General features: G+C 55.2%; 1 protein-coding gene across 2 annotated transcripts; it reads right to left on the minus strand.

Moving 5' to 3' along the window:
- Window positions 1–951: 951 nt before the first annotated feature.
- YTHDF1 (YTH N6-methyladenosine RNA binding protein 1) lies at window positions 952–13,965 on the minus strand. 2 transcript variants are annotated; one of them, XM_027559114.1, is made up of 5 exons: window positions 13,641–13,965; window positions 13,381–13,405; window positions 12,293–12,372; window positions 5,232–6,752; window positions 952–2,228 (listed from the first exon to the last, which is right to left on the minus strand). In XM_027559114.1, the coding sequence occupies exons 1-5, from the start codon at window positions 13,665–13,667 to the stop codon at window positions 2,202–2,204; spliced, it is 1,680 nt and encodes a 559-aa protein (XP_027414915.1). In that variant the 5' UTR covers window positions 13,668–13,965; the 3' UTR covers window positions 952–2,201. The 2 variants fall into 2 exon arrangements, with proteins under 2 accessions (XP_027414915.1, XP_027414916.1); XM_027559115.1 differs by lacking the exon at window positions 13,381–13,405 and having other exon boundaries at window positions 13,641–13,764.
- Window positions 13,966–22,707: the final 8,742 nt, after the last annotated feature.

Here is a 22,707-nt window from a genome sequence, read left to right on the forward strand (position 1 = left end):
CCTTTAGAACACGCTGGTTTCGGGAAAAAAGTTGATCATGCAAATCTCAAGTGACTCCAGGATATGGGAGGAACCAGCATGTGTGTGTACGTGTGTGTGTGTGTGTAGGGGGAGGAACCAGCATGTGTATGTGTGGGAGGGCAATTTGCACATAGGGCCCAGGAGCCCAAGGGGCTCTGCTGGCTGCCGGTGACGTGAGGACCCACGCATGGGCCTGGGCTCTGGATCTCATCTCAGTTGAGCTCTTGCTTCAGCTCAGCTCTTGCTTCCCCATCCTGGAGATCTTGGATGGCAAGGAGCCAGAGGGGCAGGACCCCACCAAGGGAGAAGCCACCTGCAGGATGAGCTCTCTGCGGACCAGCCCGTGAGGATGGGGTCTGCAGTCAGACCCTCCAAGGAAACCTCTGGAGCCGGAGGGACTGCGTGGAGCACACTGGGCAGATGAAACCCATCATGGAACTCCTGCATGGCAGGCTTCTGGGTGGACAGAGGGGGGACAAGGCAGGCTGACGAGCTGGGTGTGAGGGAAGAGCTGCCACCAGCAGCCCTTTGAAAGCAGGATGGGACATGGTGATCATGCACATCCCCGCAAGCCCTCCCACACCTGCATGTGTTGCCCTCCTCGGCACGTTCAGTCCCAAGTGTCCACAAAGCCAGCAGGGTGTGGGGGACACCCTCAGAGCCAGTCAGCAGCCGAGCCTGCCCTGGCCTCTGCCACTGAGTGCGGGAGCCGGTGGACACCCCAGCACAGTGCGGCCGTTGGCACATTGCTCACTGACCACGTGCTGAGCCAGGAACTGCATGCTCTCTGAGGCTGCCCGACGACTGAGCACACGTGAGACATGGCAGCAGATGCGGGGGACACACGGGCCTCTGGAGAGTTGAGTTAACCGGCTCTGCAGTTAAAACGTTAATTGGTAGAAGAGGGTGAAGAATGAAGTGACAGAAGACTTGCTAAATGGGTATTGTTTATTAAGGCTTGTATTCTTCTAGAGAAAGTTATCCGATGTCGTCCGAGACTCCGCACAGGCGGTAACGGTTCAAAGAAAGTGACACGTTCTAAATACAAGTCTAAATAAAACAGTTTGCACTGTGACTCGGAGGGCCTGTCGAGTACACAGTTTTCAGAAGCACCTGCATTCTGCATGGGAGGCCCTTTGCTCGAATCGTGTGCAGTGAGCGTGAAGGCAGGCATGCACACCACGTTCATGCTCTAACTCCCATGGCGAGTTCTTCAGTGGCCCCTCATTCCATAAAACATGACAGCAAATTAAGTTTCTGAAAGATTTGTTGTTTTACCCATTCAACAGGATAAAAGAACATATAGACCCCACAAACTGAACTTTACAACCGGCAGCATCATCCATCACACCCCTCTGGACTACCAGATCTCACATTTAAAGCTCAGTATGATCGGTATAAAAACGTGAAACAGCTCGAGGACTCTCCAGTGAAAAAAGGGGGAAGTCAAATGGTCTGCACACAGAAGGAACCCCTCCGCGCCCAGCCTGTGGTCACCTCCAACCAGGAATACAGCAGACCCCAGGCACACACGGAGGCAGGAGGCAGGTGCTCCAAGGAGAGCAGGTTCACCAAACTTTTGAAAAACTGAAATTTATCCTTCTGCCTAGTAGATGTCAAATGGGCAGATGAGCATCTCAGACAGATAACAGAAGAAATGGCAAAGCAGCCGAACAAGTCGGTCATCAGCCTGTGGACTTCAGCATCTTGAAGGGAAGCAAATTTAAAACACAACACCAAAATGGCAGACAACTCATGGTGTCTTATGTTCAGTATTAAAGCAAAAGGGGTGAGAGACAAAAGGTCTCACATAAAGATGTTAAATGACTGTGAATTTAAGAATAGGAACATAATGTTCCCCCCAAATAATAAATCTTTGGGATGAATTAAGTTTTTGTTTTTAAGAATACTTAACATTTCGCGTTAGGTCAGTGTGATTGATAAGCTGACAAAACATAGTCCTTTATTAGTGAGTTCTACAATACTATATGATACATAGAAAAAATACAAATGAATGCAGATTCATCTGGGCGAAAATAAACTACAAAGGACATAAAGATGTGAGCAGGCGAGCACTGCATGAAGCCAGCAGAGCCGCCGCCGGGAGACAGCACCAGGCACACGCCCTCCAGCCGCGCAGCCCCACGTCAGACCAGACGGCACGAGAGCCTGCTGAACCCTCACTGCTTGTTTCGACTCTGCCGTTCCTGTAAGGAAAGGGGAGAGTGTAACACACGGGCCTCCGCGCACACAGACAACGTGCCTCCAGGTCCAGGTGCTGTGGCCAGATGTGGACCCTGCTCCCTGCTTGGCCACCACCCACGGCAGCTCGAAGCTTCGGCGTCCTGGCCACTTGGGCCAGGCACCTGACAACTGCCAACATGCGGTGACACCTGGGCACGGAAGGCTCCTCTGGCCAGTTTGCTTCCTACTGCCCACAGGACCACCTTTCCCAGGGCGGGCGTGTGAGTAGCCTGTGAACACAGTGCCAGCCCTCCACGTCCCCATGTCCGCCCGCCTGCTGAAAGCCATCTCAGCCTCTCCTTACGATATGCCACTTGACTCGACTGCAAATATGGCAACGTTTCCCGCCGCCCCCCCACCCACCGCCCCTCTCGATAGGATGAAGCTGGGAAAGGACCCTGCTGGCCAGAGGCTGGTCAATGACACAACACCCAAACAATCAAGAGTCACTACACACATACAGTATAATGCAGTAAAAACACTTTTTAAAAAAAAAAAAACAACACTCTTTTGCTAAAACTGACCTCATGTACCTTCAGGTTAACAAGACCCCAATTCCCTGGTCCCCCATGTCCCCACCCAGGGCTGGTCAACAGCAGGAGCACCTGCCATACTTTTCATACTGTCCCCTTGTCCCGAAAAAGCCCCCAAGTATGTGGGTGAGCAGGCAGGCTAGTGGACAGCTACGACTCCAGGAATTAACTGTGCCTCCCCACCCTGAACTCTGACCTGCAAACGCTAGGAGTTGTGTGTCCTGCACCCTCCTAGAAAGAGCCCAGCTCCTGCCCCTCCTGGACAGCAAGGCCGGACTCTCTTCTGAGTTCAAAGTGGCTGCGGCTGACGTGATGCTGACAAGGGCGGGCTCCTCCCACAGCCCCGACTCCTCTAACCATGACAACGACCACCACCTTGAGACTGGAACAGCCTCTTCTCAGACCAAGCCCAACAGAGGCCAATCGCTGCCTCCTCAGCAGAGGCTCAATCCTGACCCTCCATCTCTGCCCAGTTTTCCATGGAATCGCTATGTCTGCAGAGCTGACCGCGGGCCGCAGCCAGTCTGGTCGTATGAGGAACTCTCCAGCTTGATTCTGTCACTTAAAACCTGCACTATTTTAAGCGCCCTAGAGAGCAGCCATCTCTAGATTTAAAGCCCAGAGGCTTGCACGCCTGGGTCTGATCCAGCTGCCACGAGACCAGGCGCTTCCCAACAAAGCCAGCCCGCTTTCAGATGGATAGCTGAGACGCAGGGCAGTGACACGCCCGTCCAACGGCAAGTGCATCTTACCTTTCAACACAACACGTCTCTAAGCATCGCAATCATTTCAAACACCAGCTGATAAACAAAAAGACTACCTGAGAACCTCCAGGGTGGGCTTCCTGGTGGTGGTTGCCCTACCAGCAAGCTCAGAGGTTACGAGGAAGAGCTGCTTCCACCCACATCTTTTTTAAGGACACACCCAATTCTTGCCAGGAAATCAGCGCCAGCTGCCAACTCCAGAAGGAACCACAGGGACAAGTGTCCTGGTAGATGTTTGTGGGGCCAAGACAAGACCCACCCACACTCTTCCACAGCCCACCGAGCCCAAGAGAGGCCTGACATCTCTCTAGGACAGCAACGGGTTGGGGTTCCAAGACGGGAATTAACCTAGCACTGACCCCTGTGAACAAAGGTGGCTGGCTCATGGTGCCTGCTTCTGCAGTACCCCTGCCCCAGGGGGAGGGACAGCCCAGGGAAGCCTCCCAGCAAAGCCAGAGGACAGCCCTGCTGAAGAGGCTCCCAGAGGAACAGCTGGAAGCCATGGGCCCCACGGGTCTGGGCTCGGGTGGCTCCTCCGTCTACCTGTTCCCGACATGCAAGCACATGACCACGAGGCAAGTTCCAGGACAGAGGTACCTCACACAGCCACCAGGGCAGGGCAGAAGTCTACCCCTCGGCTCACTACACCCATCAGAACCAAGGGCCACAGCGCGTGAGACACACGCAGAGCCAGCATCTGGTCACCAGGGGCCTCAAGTCTCGTGGGTAAGACCTACATCCTATCCAGGCAAATTCAGCATCTCTGCGTTTCATTTCATACCCGTTTCACACTAACTGAAAGGAAACAAGACATCTCTCTTCCGCCCCAAAGAGGCAGTGCGACCAACCTGTTTCCAAAGCTTTGTGGGTGGTCAGTCTGTGTAACTTCCAAACTGCTACCAGCACTGTGCTCTATGTCCTATTTACAAGCCTTTCTGTCAGAAAACTCTCAGGACACTGAATTCCCAGATGGGCAAAGCATCTTTTTTTAAAATAAAAAAAACACAGAAAACTATAAAGGATTGAAAATCCACCTATTATCAACTGATATTTCATGAAAGAAAAGACATTTTAATACCAAAGAAGCAGGAAGAATCTCAGGCTCAGCTCTTAACACAATGGCTCTACCAGGTGTGCCAGTGCCCTGTCCTCCCCATTTCTGGGCCGGTCTCCCACCAAGCAGACTCAGCCCATGCGCTGGCACAGGAGGTGGGGACCCACTCAGAGACCAGTTCAAGGGTCTTCTGTTGTGCTTGCAGACACACACACTCCAGTTATGAACTGTCTGCATCCCAATCTCCCCTGCCCACTGCTTATTAGATGGAGCAGATTCATGTTTCCAGAAACTGCAGCATACTGGGTTTTTAAGACAGAATAAAACAGCAGCCACTTCTAGACTGGAGTGTCCCCACTGCTGAAGGCCACGCCCAGTTGGGCCTTAGTGGGAGCATCTGGCCCAGCAGCCTCGCCTGTCCACCCTGGGGCCACAGAACTCTAAGTGTTCCAGGCTGGACAGAGACTGGGAAGCCCTGTTCTAACGAGTCACCCAAGTCCTCTACAACAGAGGCTGCAACCCATTGTTTCTGAACAATTGGCAAGGACCCAGGTGCTGTGTCAACAGCTGTTCAACGTCCGTGTTGGGCCAGGGACCCCGCCCGGCCAGGCTCACCTTACGCACCACCTCCTCCTCCTCCTGGCGCCTCTCATAGTGTGAGAAGTCGTCAAAGATGGAGGTGCTGTGCCTGTAGGAGGCGATGATCCGCAGCACCTGCCGGGCCTTCTCCAGGGGTACCTCCTGGGTGTCGCGCGAGTTGGTGACCGGCTTGTTGTCATTGTTTTCCAGCCGGATGTGCCGCAGCTGGCTGTTGGGCACGTCCTTCACAAAGATCCACTTCACGTCAAACTTGCCCTTCCACTTGTCCTGGGACCAGACCCCAGCGCTGGTGCCGTAGTCCACAGGCGACTTCATCTCGGCCACCCCGCAGAAATGGCCGCTGCCGTTGACGCTGAAGAGCAGGTAGACGGGCCCCTTGCTGCCCAGGGCGCGGAAGGCACTGTCCAGGCGCCGGTTGCCATGCTCTGTGCTACACCAGAGCGAGTACTTGATAGAACGGTGCACATCATCCTCAGAGTAGCTCTTGATGATGAACACACGCCCGCTCTTCAGGTTCCAGTCAAACTCCTTGGGGTTGTAGCTGTGGGCGGCTTTCAGTTTTTCTAGGACGGGGTGGGACTCTGCGCTCGGGGTCGTGCTGGGCTGGGTGCCCCCGGAGGAGTTACTGTCGCTGCCGAGGCCCCCGGTCTGCCCGAACGCCGCATTTCTGCTACGAGGGGCAACCCAGCGGGTCTGGGGCAGCTGCTGGGGGCCCGTGTGCTGTGGTGGGGCCGGAAGGGGAGGTTGAGCGGGAAGAGGCTGCATGGCCGGCTGGGGCTGGGGGGCCACCGAGGAGGCTGGAACCTGCTGGGGGGCCGGGGCTTTGGGCACAGGTCCCTTGTTGTCCCAAGTACCAATGTCCATGTTATGTTTAATAGGTGGCGGGGGCAGAGCCCCCCCGATGGCAGGCCCGCTCTTGGCCTTCATTTTCGGCTGTGGTTTAGCAGGTTTGCTGGCAATGGCAGCCCATGAGGTCGGCTTCGACACTGGCAGGGGCACATTTGTCCCACCGTTGCCAGAAAGGATGCCTGTCATGGCCACACTGCTGACGACCGACCCTACCGTCTTGACTGCAGAGGTGGTGACGTCCCCAATCTTCAGGCCCACCATGCCCTGCTCCAGGCTGTTCATTCCTGGTGCCTTGTTGAGGGTATCACCATGAAAGCCTGTCTGTCCGTCCACAATCGTGCCACCCAAGGAGCTTGGCGGGTAGGTGTAGCTGTTCCCGTAGGCTGAACTCTGAGCCTGCTGACCCTGAGACCCACTAGTCCCCCAGGCCGAGAAGGCAGGGTTTTCAGGGAAGAAATTAAACCTGTGCTGGTAGATGTTGCTGCCCAATCCCCCAGGCTGCCCGAAAACGGCATCATGCACGAAGTGGTGGTCTCCGTTACTGAGCTGTCCGTAGGTGGTGAGGTAGGGGATTGGAGGGTCCCCTCCAGTAGACCACGGTGCCTCGTTGAGGGAATAGGGGAATCCGATGGATGGCGGGTAATAGCTGGACAGGTAGGGGTCGGCCATGGAGGGGTAACTGTTACTCTGTGAAAACAAGCAGGGGAAGAGTTAGGCCGTGACATGGCAGAGACACTGCCACACCGAGCACGTCCGCTTTAGCGCAGGTGTGAGCAGCACACAACGGGAGCCCGGGCAGGACACAGAGGGCAAACACCCAGACGACCCACGTGGCCACCCAAACACTCAGGACCACTTGTCATGATCATGACTCGAGTCAGGAGACCCGCCCCGCCACTCTACTTTTAAGAGTGACCACTCACAGGAAGCAGCCCGAGGAGCAGGTCTCTGTCCTACAGCAGTAACACTCGAGCAGGACACGGGCAGCACAGGCAGAGTGACGAAGTGCTCGAGAGGCAGCAGGCGCTTCTAACAGCAGCCAGGATGCTCGCTAATGACGCGCCTGGATGGATACCTTTCCCACTCTCAACCCTCAGGACTCCTGCCCCTGTCAAGGGCCGCCCCAGAGACCCCTCCACAGGCTTTTCTGGACATCTGCCTGGACCTCCAACCCTGAGCCCAAAGAGGTCTGGCCCCCTCAGTCTCCACTGTTTCCTGGGCAGGCTCTCAGAGGAGACCCAGCTATGGGGGATGGGCAAGTCTCCCTAGCGTCTCCACACGCCAGGGTCCCCTTTACTGGGAGAGCTGGGCTCTGAACCAGCCCTGCCCGACCCCTCCTGACACTATGTCCCCACAGGACCACGGGGCACAAGCAGGCTGTGTGCAGTGATCTACAGCACTGGGAACCGCATATATATTTTCATTCCCATCTTACTGGCAGCCCAGTCCCACATCAGCCAGATCTCCCTCCAAACTCTGAGAGCAAAGCAGCAGAGTAACAGGTGAGGCTGCTGGGATCAGCAGGGAACCTGCGGCGCCCTTCTCGCTGTGGTCTGCATCCCCTCCCCACAAAGATGGTGCTTCCGTACATGGTGCTTAGGCCAACTGTCCAGGCTCCAGGTCACAGGGCAACTGAGCTGTGCTCACTCCGTGAGCCGGGCTGTGGGGCCGACCAGGGTTCAGGCTGCTCGTGATCACCCCAGCCCCTCGGAAGCCCGCCTGACCGCGGCCTAGGGCTCTACAGACACGCTCCCCAGCTGGGCTCCTGAGACAGCAAACACGCTGTCTGCTTAGTCAGCCATGCAACCCAGGTCAGGAGGCTCAAGCTTACCCGCCAGGGACGTGGGTGCAGAGACCAAAGGGATAAAACAAACTGCCCACTTCCTCCGAGCACACTAACACCTCTGTACAGCTGTATCACTGGTCTAGTCAAAGGAGCAGTACAGAACAAACTCTTAAGGAGGACTCAGGTAAAACCACCCTGACGACTGCTTTCACACATGAGACATCTAATTATAGCCTCTGTATAATTCAGGGCCTCAAAAAAGGAAGGCTGACAGGTCTTCAAGGCAGAATTAGTCCAGTAATGGGAGAAAAAACACCCCCATGTGTTGGACTCTTGGGACACCTCCTCGTGACCAAATCTAAAGTGATAAACAAAATGGACACTCCAAACAGTATAAACTCAGAGTCGTTGACAGTCAGCCCCAGGCAACCGTTTTTCAAAACCCGAACAGTAAAACACAATAAACCCATAAATTAATTCTATAATTAAGTTATTTTATACTTAAAACTTAACCACGTTAGGAAAAAGTCTCTCATTCTCAATGACCAGAATCACCTTTTTAAAAGTTGAAATGTTTGACCCCTATATCCATTTTGTTGAGAAGAAAGAAATTCTGAAATTACTCAAATGCTTTAAGTTTCACAAACGATACAGGGACTCAACCATTACAGTGACCAAAAGACGGGACTGGAGGGGAAACAGAAGGGGAAACAGAAAGGAGCCTCCAGAAGCCCAAGACACACACACCACCTGCGGAGCATGCTGAGGAGCATTCACACAGGGACAAGCCAGCTCGACCTCGCAGGATGGCGTGTGAGAAACAGCGACATGAGGTCTTGAGGTGATGCCATGCTGATCCCACAGTGGAGGAACACCCCCAGCACTTGAGGGGCTCTGCCCACATCTCATCAGAGGACACGACCAACGGCAAAGCTTTCGAAAAGGTTCCCAAATGGGTCTACACTGACTCCCAGTGAATCGGCACTAGCACTCGGAACGAGTGAATTCACACAACATTCTTTTCTTAGGAGGCGAATGTTTCTCATTACACCCAGAACAACTGAATTATTCAAGAGGAAAAGTGAAAAAGGTGACTTTCCCCCTTTCTGTCACCGTCAACACGAGCGGGGATGCTGCTGAGTCTGCCAACAACCAGATGCTCGAGTGAAGATGCTGAGCCCCGGGGGCCCCTCTGTCCACACACTCAGCCCTCTGTCAGCCGGTAGCACTCACACCAAACTCAGAGGCACTGTCTCCAAAACTCTGGGCAGGAATTTTCTGGGTCCTTTCAGTCTTTCCTTACCTTTCAGAGGTAAAAACAGAGAACCGGAAAGCAGGAAGGCCCTGAGAAGGGCAAAGTCAGGATGATCTGGTAGCCCCAGAAAGTGAAAGTCGCTCAGTGTGTCCAACTCTTTGTGACCCCATGGACAATACAGTCCACGGCCTTCTCCAGGACAGAATGCTGGAGTGGGTAGCTGTTCCCTTCTCCAGGGGATCTGCCTAACCCAGGGATTGAACCCGGGTCTCCCACATTGCAGGCAGATTCTTTACCAGCTTAGCCACCAGGGAAGCCCAAGTATGCTGGAGTGGATAGCCCATCCCTTCTCCAGCGAATCTTACTGACCCAGGAACTGAACCAGGGTCTCCTGCCTTACAGGCAGACTCTTTACCAGCTGAGCTACCAGGGAATCCCCAGGGCCCCACCCAACGCCTCTCACCCTTGCCCCTGGGCCCCCTACCCCAGCCCTGCTGTCCTTCCCTGTGCTTTCTCTACCCTCATCATTTCCAAAATACTGACTGATGAGTATTTCAAGTCACAGAAGCAGATCCAGAGCTGCTACATAAGGATGCTCCTTGAGGCCACTAGGAAGAAAAACACACCAGAAGCAGGGACCCCGGGCCTTTCTGAGGAAGGCAGACCTACCAAAGCGTGGGTACAAGTCACCTAACTCAACTGACAGGTGTGCTTTTAAATGTTTTCCAAATCATTTGAAGCCTTAAGGCTTCACAAACCAGGAAAACAGTGTCTCCAACTGGCTACCACACACCACGTCTGGGTTAAAAAAAGGTAAGAAAGCATCACAAGGCTGATGGATATGCCCACAACCTCGCCTTAGCAACAGCTCCACAGGTGCCCATGTGTACCAGAGAAAGGTCACATAGAAAACCGCCTTCTTTAAACACATACAGCTCATCTCATGTCAACACCACCTCAGTAAAGACTGAGCGCACAGACGGGAAGTGGGCTCACTGCTCCTGGCCACAGCGATCGCCACTCAGGCCTCCTCATTAGCAGCCTGGAAGGATATAGCAGCAGAGCCCACATCTAGAGGAGGGATTCTTGATGGCATCACAGCCCTGGTGAAGAAAGGAGTGGCACACACAGGACCCATGGACCCTGCTGCATGCTGTGAGAGGTCCTGCTGCTCAGTCCACAGCCTGGCTCTGCCACTGGGCACAGCAGAACCTCACTGGCCCTCACGGTCTGTGTCCCTAATATGAAAAGGCCAGGAAAACTTAGGATCTAAGAGCCCTCCTGAGTGGCATGCTTCCTACACAATTGGGCATTTCTGGACAGTCTACTTTCTATCAAGAGTTTTCTTAACAGAGTCCCTCTTAAGTGATGTGCTGTCTAGTCATCTTGCTGAGAACAGCACATCTTAACATGCAGAATGAAGGGGCTATTTTTTAAGTGTCCACTGACAGCACCAACCTACCCCAGTCTTTCCAATGGCCTCCCCAGAGTAAGACAGCTGGGAGTACTCCACTGACATTGGAAAGTCACCTACTCAAACATCCCTGGTGGTCCAGTGATTAAGAATCCGCCTGCCAATGCAGGGAACATAGGTTCAATCCCTGCTCTGGGAAGATCCCACATGCCACAGAGCAACAAAGCCCGTGCACCACAACTATTGAGCCTGTGCTCTAGAGCCCGTGCGGCACAACTACTGACACCATGTGCAACAACTACTGAAGTCCACACGCCCCAGAGCCCGTGCCCCATAATAAGAGAAACCACTGCAATGAGAAGCCCACACACCGCAACAAAGAGTAGCCCCCGCTTGCTGCAACTAGAGAAAAGCCCACATGCAGCAATGAAGATGACCCAGAGCAGTCAAAAATAAACTTAAAAAAAAAAGGAAGCCATCTACTCTTTTTTAAAACATCCTACCTTATGAAATTTTGTTTTAAATGAAGCAACCTCCTCTCCTGATATTTTTGGTTAAAATTTAATACATAACACTGCTGGAGCAAATCATGCAAGAGAAATAAGTTTAAGTCCGCTCAACTTCCTGCCACGCCTCTGGCTGAAAGGCCATCACAGAGCAGTCCCTTGTCCTGCCGAGAGGAGGGGTGGGTTCTTCGGGATGGGATGGGGTGGGGTGGGGTGGGGTCGGGTGGGGAGTGTGTGGCCCTCAGCCTCTGTCCTGCCAAGTGGAGCAGGAAAGAGAATGGAGAAAAGCCCTAAGACACTCCAGAGAAGAGCAGACAAGCAAGGAAACAGGCAGCCCAGCTTCATTCCACAGGAAAGAGGCAGAGCCTCATTTTATTTTAAAGCAAACATACACCATGTACTTTAAAAGTGACAGATGTTTTGTTTAAACTTGAACTCAAACTGACCTAGTGGTTTTAGACAGGACAACACAGCCCCCCAGAAGACACCTGTGACATTTCTGGTTGTCACACGAGATAGCATGCAGATACTAATGACATTTCATGGATGCAGGCCCAGGAGGCTCCTAAACATCCTACAGTGTGCAAGACGGCCGCCCAAACAGAGCACTTCAATCCACAATCCCCTTACCGCCAAGGCTAAGAAAACACCTAAGAGAACGGATGGCTACAACCCATTAGGTACTGCCTTGAGCTCTAGGGGCACCCTGTAGTCCACCCTGCCCACAACTCTGTCAGGAGTCACCTCTTCAACTGTCTAGAGAAAAGTAAGTGAGCAGAGAGGGCAAGCCATCAAGAAAGTGTCCCAGTCAGCAGGGGCGTGAAGAACTCAAAGATGGAGCCTCACTTCAGAGTCCTGCTCTAGCTGCTCCTAGACCAAAATTCCAATCGCTCAGAGCTAAAAAAAAAAAAAGTCACTGGAAAGCTTCAGAGAACTAAGTGACACTCCACTTTGTCAAACACAATGCCATCACTGACCCAGCAATGCTGAGACCGCCCAACTAGAATGCCGCATGCCTGCCAGCCCCGGTGGGATGTCATCTCCTCCAGAGAGAAGACCAGCTTCACTGCGCTCATGCCCCACCTTCCATGTGATGCTGCTCTTCAAAACAAGCCTTTGTCAGTGTCTTACTTTACCTTTAGTATTTTATAGTCTGCATCTCTGTTGTTCAGGATGATAACATCAGAAATAAGTAGTAAAGGTGTATTTACTTTTTCAAAACTCAGGTGAAATAAATGCAAACATGTTATAAAAAGATAAACTCACCTGGTTTGACTGTCCAGAAAGGTAGGGCTCAAAGTCATTGTCATGAACGGTATCCTTCTGATGCAAAGAACCATTTTGTACTGCAAGAAAATTTGGAACATATTACCTTTGAATTCTTAAAACGTTGCTTTTAATCATGGAAATTGGAAAAAGTCAAGTTTATGTCCATCAACTTCTAGAAATTGCTTTTACTTTAAAAATGGACGCAGACATTCAGAATTGACACGCAGCTAATTAGAAAAGTGATACAAAACTTTCAATAACTTAGCTAACGATTTTTATGAAAATTAATTGGAATTTGGTAGACACTAACAAAAGGGAGGTACAGATGAGATAATGCCAGGAACTTATAACCCGGTTTTGGTAAAGGTGATGCATTCAAAGGTCTTTGTATGCCCCGTGAGGAGTGGGAGTGAGGCTGGGAAGCTGTAACTGGACGTCTCTGAACTATTATCTGGCTGCACTCTTACTTTCCACTGTCACCACACTCAGCCAGGAAAGGAGGGGAAGGTAAAGAAGTGCTGGGCCTTCTCCAATCTCCAAACGTGATAACCCTATTTGGTTACACCCGAGGCACACACACCCCGGTTCAAAATAGTCTATGGAGTAAACATGAAGCGTCACCAGTTTTCCCAGGAGTGAGTTTTAGGGGTGGACCCCAAGCCAGACTATCCCGAGATTACAAGACACTCAAAAGACAGAGGCTTGAACTACTGGGGTAAGGAGCCAGAGTACAGGGCCAAGGGCCAGCCCCACGCCTGGGGTCACAGACAGAAGGGTCGCTCAGCCCCTGGCCTCCTTCCCTTCCCCCCGCCACTACCCTGAGGAAAGAGGGAACTACGAAATTACTCTCCCCGTCGATTTACTTCTTGAAAACTCCCTGTTTTTAACCTGTTTCGTCTCCCCCAATATCAAAATCCGAAGTTTTCTCTCCCTAAAGCTGAGAAAGGAAAACTCCGCGGTCCTGGCCGCCGCTTCAGAGACCTCTCTCTCTCCCATACACGTGCACCGGGTCTCGGCGAGCGCCGCCCCCTCCGCTCCCGAGCCCCTCCGCCCCGGTCCCTGGCTGCCGTCCCGACTTCGCTCACCTTTATTATCTTGTCCTTTTGTTCTCTGATTCGCCGCAGGCCGGACATGCGAACGGACAGCACCCGGGGAGAAGAAACACAACTTATCCACGAGAACCCCTCCCGGCGGGCGACGAGCTCCGGCCCGAACCGGTCCGTGGCCCCAGACGACGGCGCTCCGGTCCCATGACCCCAGCCCAACCCCGCGACCCAGACCCCGGCTCCGTAAGCGGCCCCCGCCACCCCGCCGCCCGGCCCCGCGACCCCGGTCCCGCTACTACCTGGGGGTCCACGCTGGTGGCCGACATGCTTCATGAACAGCCGGCGCGGCGCGGGGCCAGGGCGCCCGCCGGCTCGGGCCTCCCCGCGAGGCCGGGCCTGTCACCCGAGCTCTCGCGGCCCCGGGCCCGCCGCCTCCTCCCCGGGCACCGGCCGGCCGGGCGGCGGCGGCGGCGCGGCGGCTGCCGGGCGCGCGAGCCGCTCGTGGGCAGGCGCGAGGCGGCTAGCGGGACGGGACGCACTGACTAGGCGCCGACTCCAATGGCGGCGGCGGCAGGGGCAGCGGCGGCGACGGCAGCGGCAGCGGCGGCGGCAGCGGCGGGGACCAGGCGGCGCGACGTCAGCTAGCGCGGGGCAGGCCGGGAGGTCGACGGGCAGCCACGCGCCGCGCCTGCGCGCTGCCCCCCGGCGGGACGGATCTCGCGCCCTGGTCCCAGTCTTGCGCGGCGGGATGGGGCAAGCCCAGTGAGTAACATGGGCATGTCCTGGAGCGCTGCGGGCCCAGCCCCGCAGGTGTGCACCTGTCTGGCCTCGCTACCGCAGCCACAGAGGTGGCAATGATGCGGCTGCACGGCGCGTGCTGGCACAGGTTGGCGCGGATTGTGAGCCCGGTGGCACCCCCTGCGCTTGTCCCTCAGGTGTGAAGAAGAGCAACCCGCGAATGCGAGCATCCACCGAAAGCCACTTTCAGCGGGCTGCAGTCCGCTCTACCCCACACCTCGCCCCAAACGCCCCGCCAACAACCCTCGGAGGGGAGCCCAGGCTCTGAGGTTAGCGGTCCTCGCCCTGGGCTCGGGCCTCCTGAGATTGCCGCCTAGTGAGCGCTCTCTTGGGTCTCCTTGGGGCTCAGCTTATAACCATTTTGCATTTAGATTCTTGACCTCGAATTTCACCACAGGGAGGAAAACAGTTCAGCGCTGCACTTTACCCTAGTCCAGGATCTGCTCAGGGCATTAGAGTCTCTATTCGGGGAATGGAGAGACCCTTCCTGCCCTCCTTCCTGAAGGGACATCACTTCCCATTCATCACTCACTCCCACCCTATCCCACACCAGGCCCCCATCCTGGACACCTAGCAGGCCTCCCAACTCCTGTGGCCCTGCTCCAACATGGCTTCCGGATGGGTCTCTTCTTTTCCAGCTCTGGCATTTGTAACATCTTCCCAAGGCCTAGATCTGCTGAAGGTGAAAGGCCTGGAATGCTGGCTCTCCCACCTTCTGGTGGCCCCGAGTGTCCCTAGCTCTCTGCCTGTGTCTCACACGAGCTTCTCCCTGTGTTGTGTCTCTGAAACTTCCTCTTCCTATGAGGACACTGTCATTGGATTTAGGGCCACCCTAATCCAGTTTGACCTCATCTTAGCTTCATTGTATTTGCACAGACCCTATTTTCAAATAATGCCATACTCACAGGTACCCAATGGACAGGAGTCTGGGGGTTCACTGTTCAGCCAGGACAGGGATCACAAATGATGTCAACTGAAACATTTGAGGTGCTCAACAGGGGCTGAGCTATGGAAGGATTGGCTCCTGAAACTACAGGCCTCAGGTGGTGCAGCCACACCAGCCTGCTGGCCAGGGAAGAGGCAGGCAGGATCTGAGAGCCACGCCTGGACCTACCCCAGACTGCCACCCAGCCAGCTGGAAAATCTGGCAATGGTCCTCACTGATGTTGGGGGGTGGGATAGCGTGAGGATCGCCCAGAGCAGGGAGCAGAGGGTCACCAGAGGCCCAATGTAGAGATTCTGTGGGCCCAGCATAGGGGCTGAGGCCCCCTAGACCAGCCCTGAGGGGAAGCCTTTTCTTCTGGCAAACCAGTGGACACAGGAAGGATGGAGTCACAGAGTCTGGAGCTGGGCTTCCTGTTCCTGGTCAGGCTATGAACACAGTGGGAGAAACTATCCCAGCTCCTGGCACAGGGAGGGGATGTGGGGGCCTTAAGTGGTGGTGACCAGCTCAGGCTTAGGAGCAGACCGGGAACTCTGGAGAGAGGGTGGCCTGACCCCAGGATCTGTGCTGGGACCAGCCAGCTCTCCCCACTGCCCAGAACACTCTGCTCCTGCCCTCCCCCACCTGACCCCTGGTCACCCTTCAGCTTCAGGGAGGAGCCACGTCCACGCAGGCACGTGACTCAGGTTTCCTGCCAGGAGGTCCAGCAGAGAGAACCCACCATATACTGGGCCCCCCCAGGCACCCCCTCCCTGCCATACCTGACTGGGATGGGATTGTCTAAATGTTTCTACAAATGATTTTAAAAGGTTTGATTTTCTATTTATTTCAAAGGCACATAAGCCCATGGTTAAAAACCTCACCTAGAACTTCCTCAGCAGTCCAGCGGTTAGGACTCAGTTCTTTCACTGCTGTAGCCCCGGTTTCTATCCCTGATGGGGGGAACTAAGATCCCACAAGACATATGACACTGCCAAAAACAAACACACCTTCTCTGTGTGTTCAAAGGAACAAGGTGGGAGGCAGGCCTCTCTAGCCTCGCTGACCCTGATGCACATGCACACCTGTGCAGGGACACCTAGGAGGCTCCTGCAGGCAGGGTCACTGGGTCAAAGGGCACACACATTGGCCACCTGCATGGTATTAGAACTGGCAGGTCACCCCCAGAAGAGGCCTGTGGATTCACCTGCAGGTAGACCTTCCCCCAACTGGGGGTGAGGCCTTAAGGGTATAGGCCCTGTTTGCTGCAGCAAACAGCCCCACTGGGGTTGGACAGAACTCACCCAACAGCTGGCCTCCTGGGGCCTGCAAACAAAGATACCCGTTCACTAGAGGGGTGATGGAGGTGCCTGTGCTGGCATCAGCAACTCCCCGGTCCCCTTCTCACCTAAACCTGGGACTCATGGCCTCCTTCCAGAAACCTCCTCCTCGGTACTTTCTCTGGGGCTGCTGCATACCTCCTAAACCTGCTCTTCCTGCTCCTGGCTCCAGAGGAAACTTGACGGGCCTCCTGTGATTTACAGAACATCTTTGAAACTGCCTCTCTTCAAATGTCTCAATGGGTCACTAATTCCCTGAGTGTTAACTGAGCACGACTATGTGCCCTGCATTTGTGGGGCTCTGGGGATAGAAGCAGTCTTTCCTCCTTGCCACCCCACCCCATCGTGGGGGATGCCTCACAGCCTGCAAAGTGCTGATTGGTTGACTGTTCATTGAGGGGAAGGCTCAAGAGCAGAGATGCTGCCCCATGACCCCGAGGAGAGAGAGATGGGGGTGAACAGAGCACCTTGGACCAGAGCTGAGATGGAGCCAGGAGGGGTGACTGCCTGGGGTCTGTCCCTGAATGGACTCAGGACAGGCAGACACTCACCAGCCAGGACTGGGAGCCAGGGCACAGAACTGGCTGCCCACCCACTGGAAGAGGAGCTCCCACAGTCTGGGTCATGCCCCTGTCCACTGCTGAGTGCTGGGAAGACAGCTCGGCATAGGAGAGATGCACAGTCTAACAGATAGAGAACAAATGAGTGAGATAGAAGCGGTTCTGGCTTCCTGGAGCCACTAAGCCTCCCAGAAACTAAAGCTTGCCCAGGCCATGCAGCTAGTCCATGGCCGGCTGGCGGCAACCCTGGGCTCTTCCTCTGGGTGATATCTGAGCTCCATGTGATCAAGGGCCTCAGCAGCAAACCATCATCTGTCCCCAGAGACAGTACCAGGTGGTATGGGGCCCGGACGTCTCTCAGGTGTGAGAGCAGGACTCACCCTATGGGGTGATTGATATAACAGCAGGGAATATGTTGCTGTGCAGTGTTGTTCCAACTCAGGAGGCATCAGCCTTGGCAGTGAGGTGATGCAGGCAAGTTCCCAGTCCTGTGGGGCTGCCATAGTGCTGGGCGAAACTTGGGCCCTTGTTTCAAAAGCCAGAAGAGCTTTCCCTTCCCTCTGCCATCTCTCTGTGACCCACAGTGGTGTTTATTATTTATTATCTGCTGTTTAATGTCAGGGGGCTCACAGAGGGGACACATACCCTGATAGATACCTGGGGCCCATCCCTGTTAATCAGTGTCCCTCTGTGTTCACCCCATCAGACCCCGCCCCAGAGGCAAGGGGAAGTGATGGTCACTGGTGGGGGGACAGGGGAGTGGGCAGCCAAGAATTGGTCCTAGAGGAAGGGCTGTTGGGAGACCCCAAGTCCCTGCCATGTGCCCCTGTGTCCCAGTGGATGGCACTTTGCTATTTTTCAATTGCTAAGTTGTGTCTGACTCTTCAGGATCCCATGGACTGCAGCACGCCAGGCTTCCCCATCCTTCACCATCTTCTAGAGCTTGCACAAGTTGATGTCCATTGAACCGGTGATGCCATCCAACCATCTCATCCTCTGTTGCCCTCTTCTCTTTTTGCCTTTAATCTTTCCCAGCGTTAGGATTTCTCCAATGAACCAGCTCTTTGCACCAGGTGTCCAAAAGATTGGAGCTTCAGCTTCAGCATCTGTCCTTCCAAAGAGTATTCAGGGTTGATTTCATTTGACTAGTTTGATTTCCTTGCCTTTCACGGGACTCTCGAGTTTTCTCCAGCACTACAGTTCAAAAGCATCAATCAGATGGCACTTTACAAAGCATACATTCAAAGACAGAAGTATTAAGACTGTCAAGATGGTGACCACAGAGCTTTAACCACCAAGCGCCAGCTCATCTCAGTGTGGGCCAAATGCTTGAGGCCCCAGGATACCACGAGGACTCTCTGCTAGAGGTCCACGGAGATCAGGGACCACGGGAGTAGTGTGGCCACAAAACGAGGGGAAGGGCAGCACCAGGAGAAGCCGAGGGCTGGTGTAACAAAACCTAGCAAGACACATCAAGGGCTGTGGGTGGGCTGGGCGCCTGGGGAGGGCAGGCAGCTGGGCCAGGAGTGAGGGGCCAGCCCGGGGGAAGGGACTGGCACCGGGAGGGGTCCTAGGGGCAGGGGAGGAGAATTGCGCTGGACAGACAGCCCTCCTGTGTGAGAAAGGACGCCCACAGCCTGCAGCAATTGTCCTGGGCCAAAGAAGGCCCTCTGCACAGCTCTCCAGACGTCTCATCACCCACTTCTGTCTAGCGGCACATCCTGCTAAAATTCTGGGGAGTCCCCCGCCCCCCCCCCGCCCTCCTTGTGTTTGAGGGTGGGCACCTCACCTGGTCCCATCGCCAGCCCAGTATAGCGGTTGGGCCCCCTGACATGAGATCCTCTCTGGCGGCTGAGCTGTGAGCACAGGAGCTGTCGGTGGTCACTCACTGGACGTTCCGGACTCCGCCTTCCCGCCTTTCCCTCCCCTGGGCGGCGCCTCAGTCCACGCCCTCCCCGCCCCTACCCAGCGCTGGGCCTCCGAGCTCAGGTTCAGGGTCACCCGGGCTTGGGGAAGGGGCAGGAACGAGTCAGGCTCAGCTGTGCTGGGTCCTCTTCAGAGACAAGCCGGTCGTCTTGCCCAGGCCTGGGGCCGCGCGCGCCCAGGAAACCGTCTGATTCCACAAGCCCAGGCGATGCGGACTGGGGCGCCTAGGGAGCCTCGAAGCTGTGGTCCAGACAGCCGCTCGCGGGCGGGGCCCACCTCAGCCAGCGGGGAGATGCGCGGAACTAGGCTGGCGGCCCTGGCGCTCGCTTTCCTCGAGCGCCCCCTGCTGGCGGATTGCGGGCCTGCCGGCGACTCTCGCCGCAGGCCTGGAGTCACCCAGCCTGGCCCGGCGGCTGCTGCGGTTACACAAGCTCCAGGACCCCTGAGCAGGGGTGCCGGGGCCAGGACCCCGCAGAAGCACATCCAACATCTGTGACTTGCCCACCCCCTCTGGCTGCTTTCTGCAATGACCCCCAAATAAAGCTCTTCCATCCCAGTCTTGGTTCAGGGTCTGCCCTGGGGGGCTCCACCCCAGCCTCAGGTGTTAGGTGGGTTAGTGCACAGCACCCTTTCCTAAAGGTGAGTTTAAAAAGCCGTCCTCCACCCTCTTCCTCCCCCTCCTTCTGCCCTCCCCTCTACCCCCACCCTGTCCTCCACAAGGAGTCGGGTCCCAGGTGGGGCATGCCCTGCCATGTGGGGTCTGTCTACAGAGGCTCTGAGGCTAAGTGTAGGTGGGGAAGGTAGGGGTCCCAGCCCCAGGCCCCCAGCCCATGCCTTCTCTGTTGTGCTGTCTGGTGCCCTGTGGTCACATGGAGTTCTGGCTCTGTGACCACAGGTTGGGTGGGGAAGGTAGGGGCCCCTGCCCAGGCCTCCAGCCCACATCTGCTCTGCCATACTTGCCTGGTACCCTGTGGTCACCTGGAGTTCTGGCTCTGTGGCCACAGGTCAGGTGGTGCCTGGGCCAGCCAGGTTCCCAGACCCTCGAGTCAGGAATTCATGGTTCTTTTCTCAGCCAGGAGAGAGGTGGGGTGGGGTGCAGAGATGGGCCTCCACTCCCCTTTCCCAGAGGAGTCTGTGGTGCCCCTAGCCGAGTCAGCAGGCCCTGCATCCCAGCACTGTCTCTTGGAAACTCAGGAGCCTGGAGTGGGGCCCGAGGCGTGGACCTGACCGAGCTTGATGAGCACCCTCCCCTGCTTGGTGCTGACTCACGTCTGGGTCTCGGAAGCCTTATTCCAGGGGAATAAGTCCAGTAGGTCTACTCACCACTCACGGGACCCTGGTCTCCGCCGTCTCGAAGGAAAGCCAGAGCACGTTCGAATAGCTGAATGGACTTTTCCATGTAAGTTTTCTCAGATGGGCGTGTGGCTCTCGGGGAGACAAATGCTTTGATGATGCTGGTCCGGTTGCCACCATTCTTGCCTGGCCTTCCCAGGCCAGGCCCCATCAAGCTGGGGGGAACCCTAAATTGGGCGTATTCCTCTCCAACCCCAGCTGGTTCTGAATCTTTTGAGGAGAGTAGGGGTGTGGTCTGACTCTGGGAGCAAATTGTATGGGGTATTAGATCATCTCTGGGCTCCTGTCTCTAAACAGGTTGGGATGACCTACCCATCCTCTCCTTTCTGGCATCATGCTCCTTGGGGAGATTTCACTGTAAAGAAGTGAAATGCTCCCCCACCCCGCCCCCGCCGCCAAGACTGTCAGGGGAGCCATCTGAGGCATCAGCCAATACTTGTTCATGTTTAAAAACTGACATACAAAAAGAAAAAAAGAAGCCAAAACCAAAAACACCCCAGTGAAAGTGAAAGTGTTAGCTGCTCAGTCATGTCCAACTCTTTGTGACCCCATGGACTGTAGCCTACCAGGCTCCTCTGTCCATGGGATTCTCCAGGCAAGACTACTGGAGTAGGTAGCCATTCCCTTCTCCAGGGATTTTTCCCAACCCAGGGATCAAACCTAGGTCTTCTGCGTTGCAGGCAGATTCTTTACCACCTGATCCACCAGGGAAGCTGCCCCCATAAAAAAAAACAAAAACAAAAAAAACCCTCAGTATGTGCCCATTAAAAAAAAAAAAGCTGGTATACAGCATTAAGTGAGGAAAAGGGGCAAAGACACAGAGCATGTCTGAAAGAAAGTAGCAAAACAGTAACAGCAGAACCCTCCCAGTGGAGGGGAAGCTGACAGCTTTTTTCTATTGCTTCTTTTGAAATAATTGTAAATTCCTAGAGAGTTGCAAAGAAACATGCGGGCCTCCAGGCAACTCTGGCCCAAGCAGCTGTCAAATAAGGTCGGTTCTGGAAACCAGCCCTGGTGGTGCCAGAGCTGGTTTAGATGGTGACTTCTATTTTCTTCATGCTTTCAGTATTTTCGAAATTTCTGGAACAAGGGTATGATTGTTATTTTTAGCTCCTGATTTATTTCTATTTAATCGAATAAATAAGACTTGAATAACTCCTTGTATTGAGAATTTCAACCATGGATGCAAACAAACAAAGAGGCCAAGGCTGGTCCTCCTCTGAGACGCCCACGGCTCTGCTGGTGACCCTCTCAGCCCCTCGTCTGTGCGGCCCCACACTTAGGTGTACTCACAGAAATACCTGCTTCCTGGTGTGTGTACAGTATCACGGGGGGGGGTCCCTCAGCTCAGGTACTGCAGCCCCCCCTTCCTGGGGAGAGCCCACCATGGGGTGGGTGGCACCTGGAGAATGCATGTTTGGAATTTTCAGAAGTATGGGAGCTTGTTTCTCCTCTCCCAGCCCCCAAACTTAAGGATCCGAGGGAACAGACTGTAGACATGCCTCTGGGGGGTCGCTGCCCCTGCTGCCAGTCCATCTCAGAGGGTTCTCGGACTGGCCAGTCCCCACCTCCAGAGGGTTCAGAGCAAGCCTGGGGGCTGTGATTTCCCTGCTGAGATAGGAGTGATTGGAGAGCCAGCACCTGGGAACCCTGGTCCTCCTCCCCATCCACCAAAGGGTGGGGGTGGGCAGGGCAGAGGGCTGTCCCAATGTGGCACTCCTGAGTTTTGCTAGAGTGACTAGAGGTACCGATGTTTCCACACAGGCTGGGGAACTGGAGTAGAGAGGGCGAGGACCAGGATCCTGAGGCATTTCGCTGGGAGGTCCCAGTTGGGGCCCATGTGTCCTGGGAGACTCAACCCACCTTTTCCAGTTGCCTGCTCACCCCTCATCCCATGGTCCACCAACCAGGATGGGCAGCCCAGGCCCAGGAGCCTGGGATGGGTACAAGCACCTGGCTACATACTTCACTAGGGTTTCCTGCAGCTAAACCTGGAGCCCAGAGCCAAGCCGCTGGGCAGCTGCAGGGAGCCAGGTGGCTCAGGCTGCTGCTAGGAGAGGATTCCCAGGACTCCATGGGACCCTGGCCACATGGGGCTGAGTGGCTGGTGCAGCCAGGATGCCTATGGGGTCCCCTTGAGGGTGAGACTGCAGTACCCCCTCGCAGGAATAGGATGCAGACCCAGGCTCTGGGCTCCTTGGTCTGTGCTGGGTTCATGCGGCTCCATGCCCAGTGGGGTGGTGGTGGTTTGAGGGTTGCTCGGGGGACATGGCGGGGCTGCAGGCCTTGGTGAGAACACCCCTCCATCTACCCTCTTTGTGACCCTCACTGTGCCTGGCCCACCCTGCCAGTCCGGCATGGAGGCCGGTGAGCTGCTCCTCCCCCACCCTTATCAGGGTCCCACAGAGCCTGTTCCCCTTTGCACCCCACTCCAGCACTCTTGCCTGGAAAATCCCATGGACAGAGG

This window comes from Bos indicus x Bos taurus, chromosome 13, assembly GCF_003369695.1.
Source record: "Bos indicus x Bos taurus breed Angus x Brahman F1 hybrid chromosome 13, Bos_hybrid_MaternalHap_v2.0, whole genome shotgun sequence".
Lineage (NCBI taxonomy): Eukaryota > Metazoa > Chordata > Mammalia > Artiodactyla > Bovidae > Bos > Bos indicus x Bos taurus.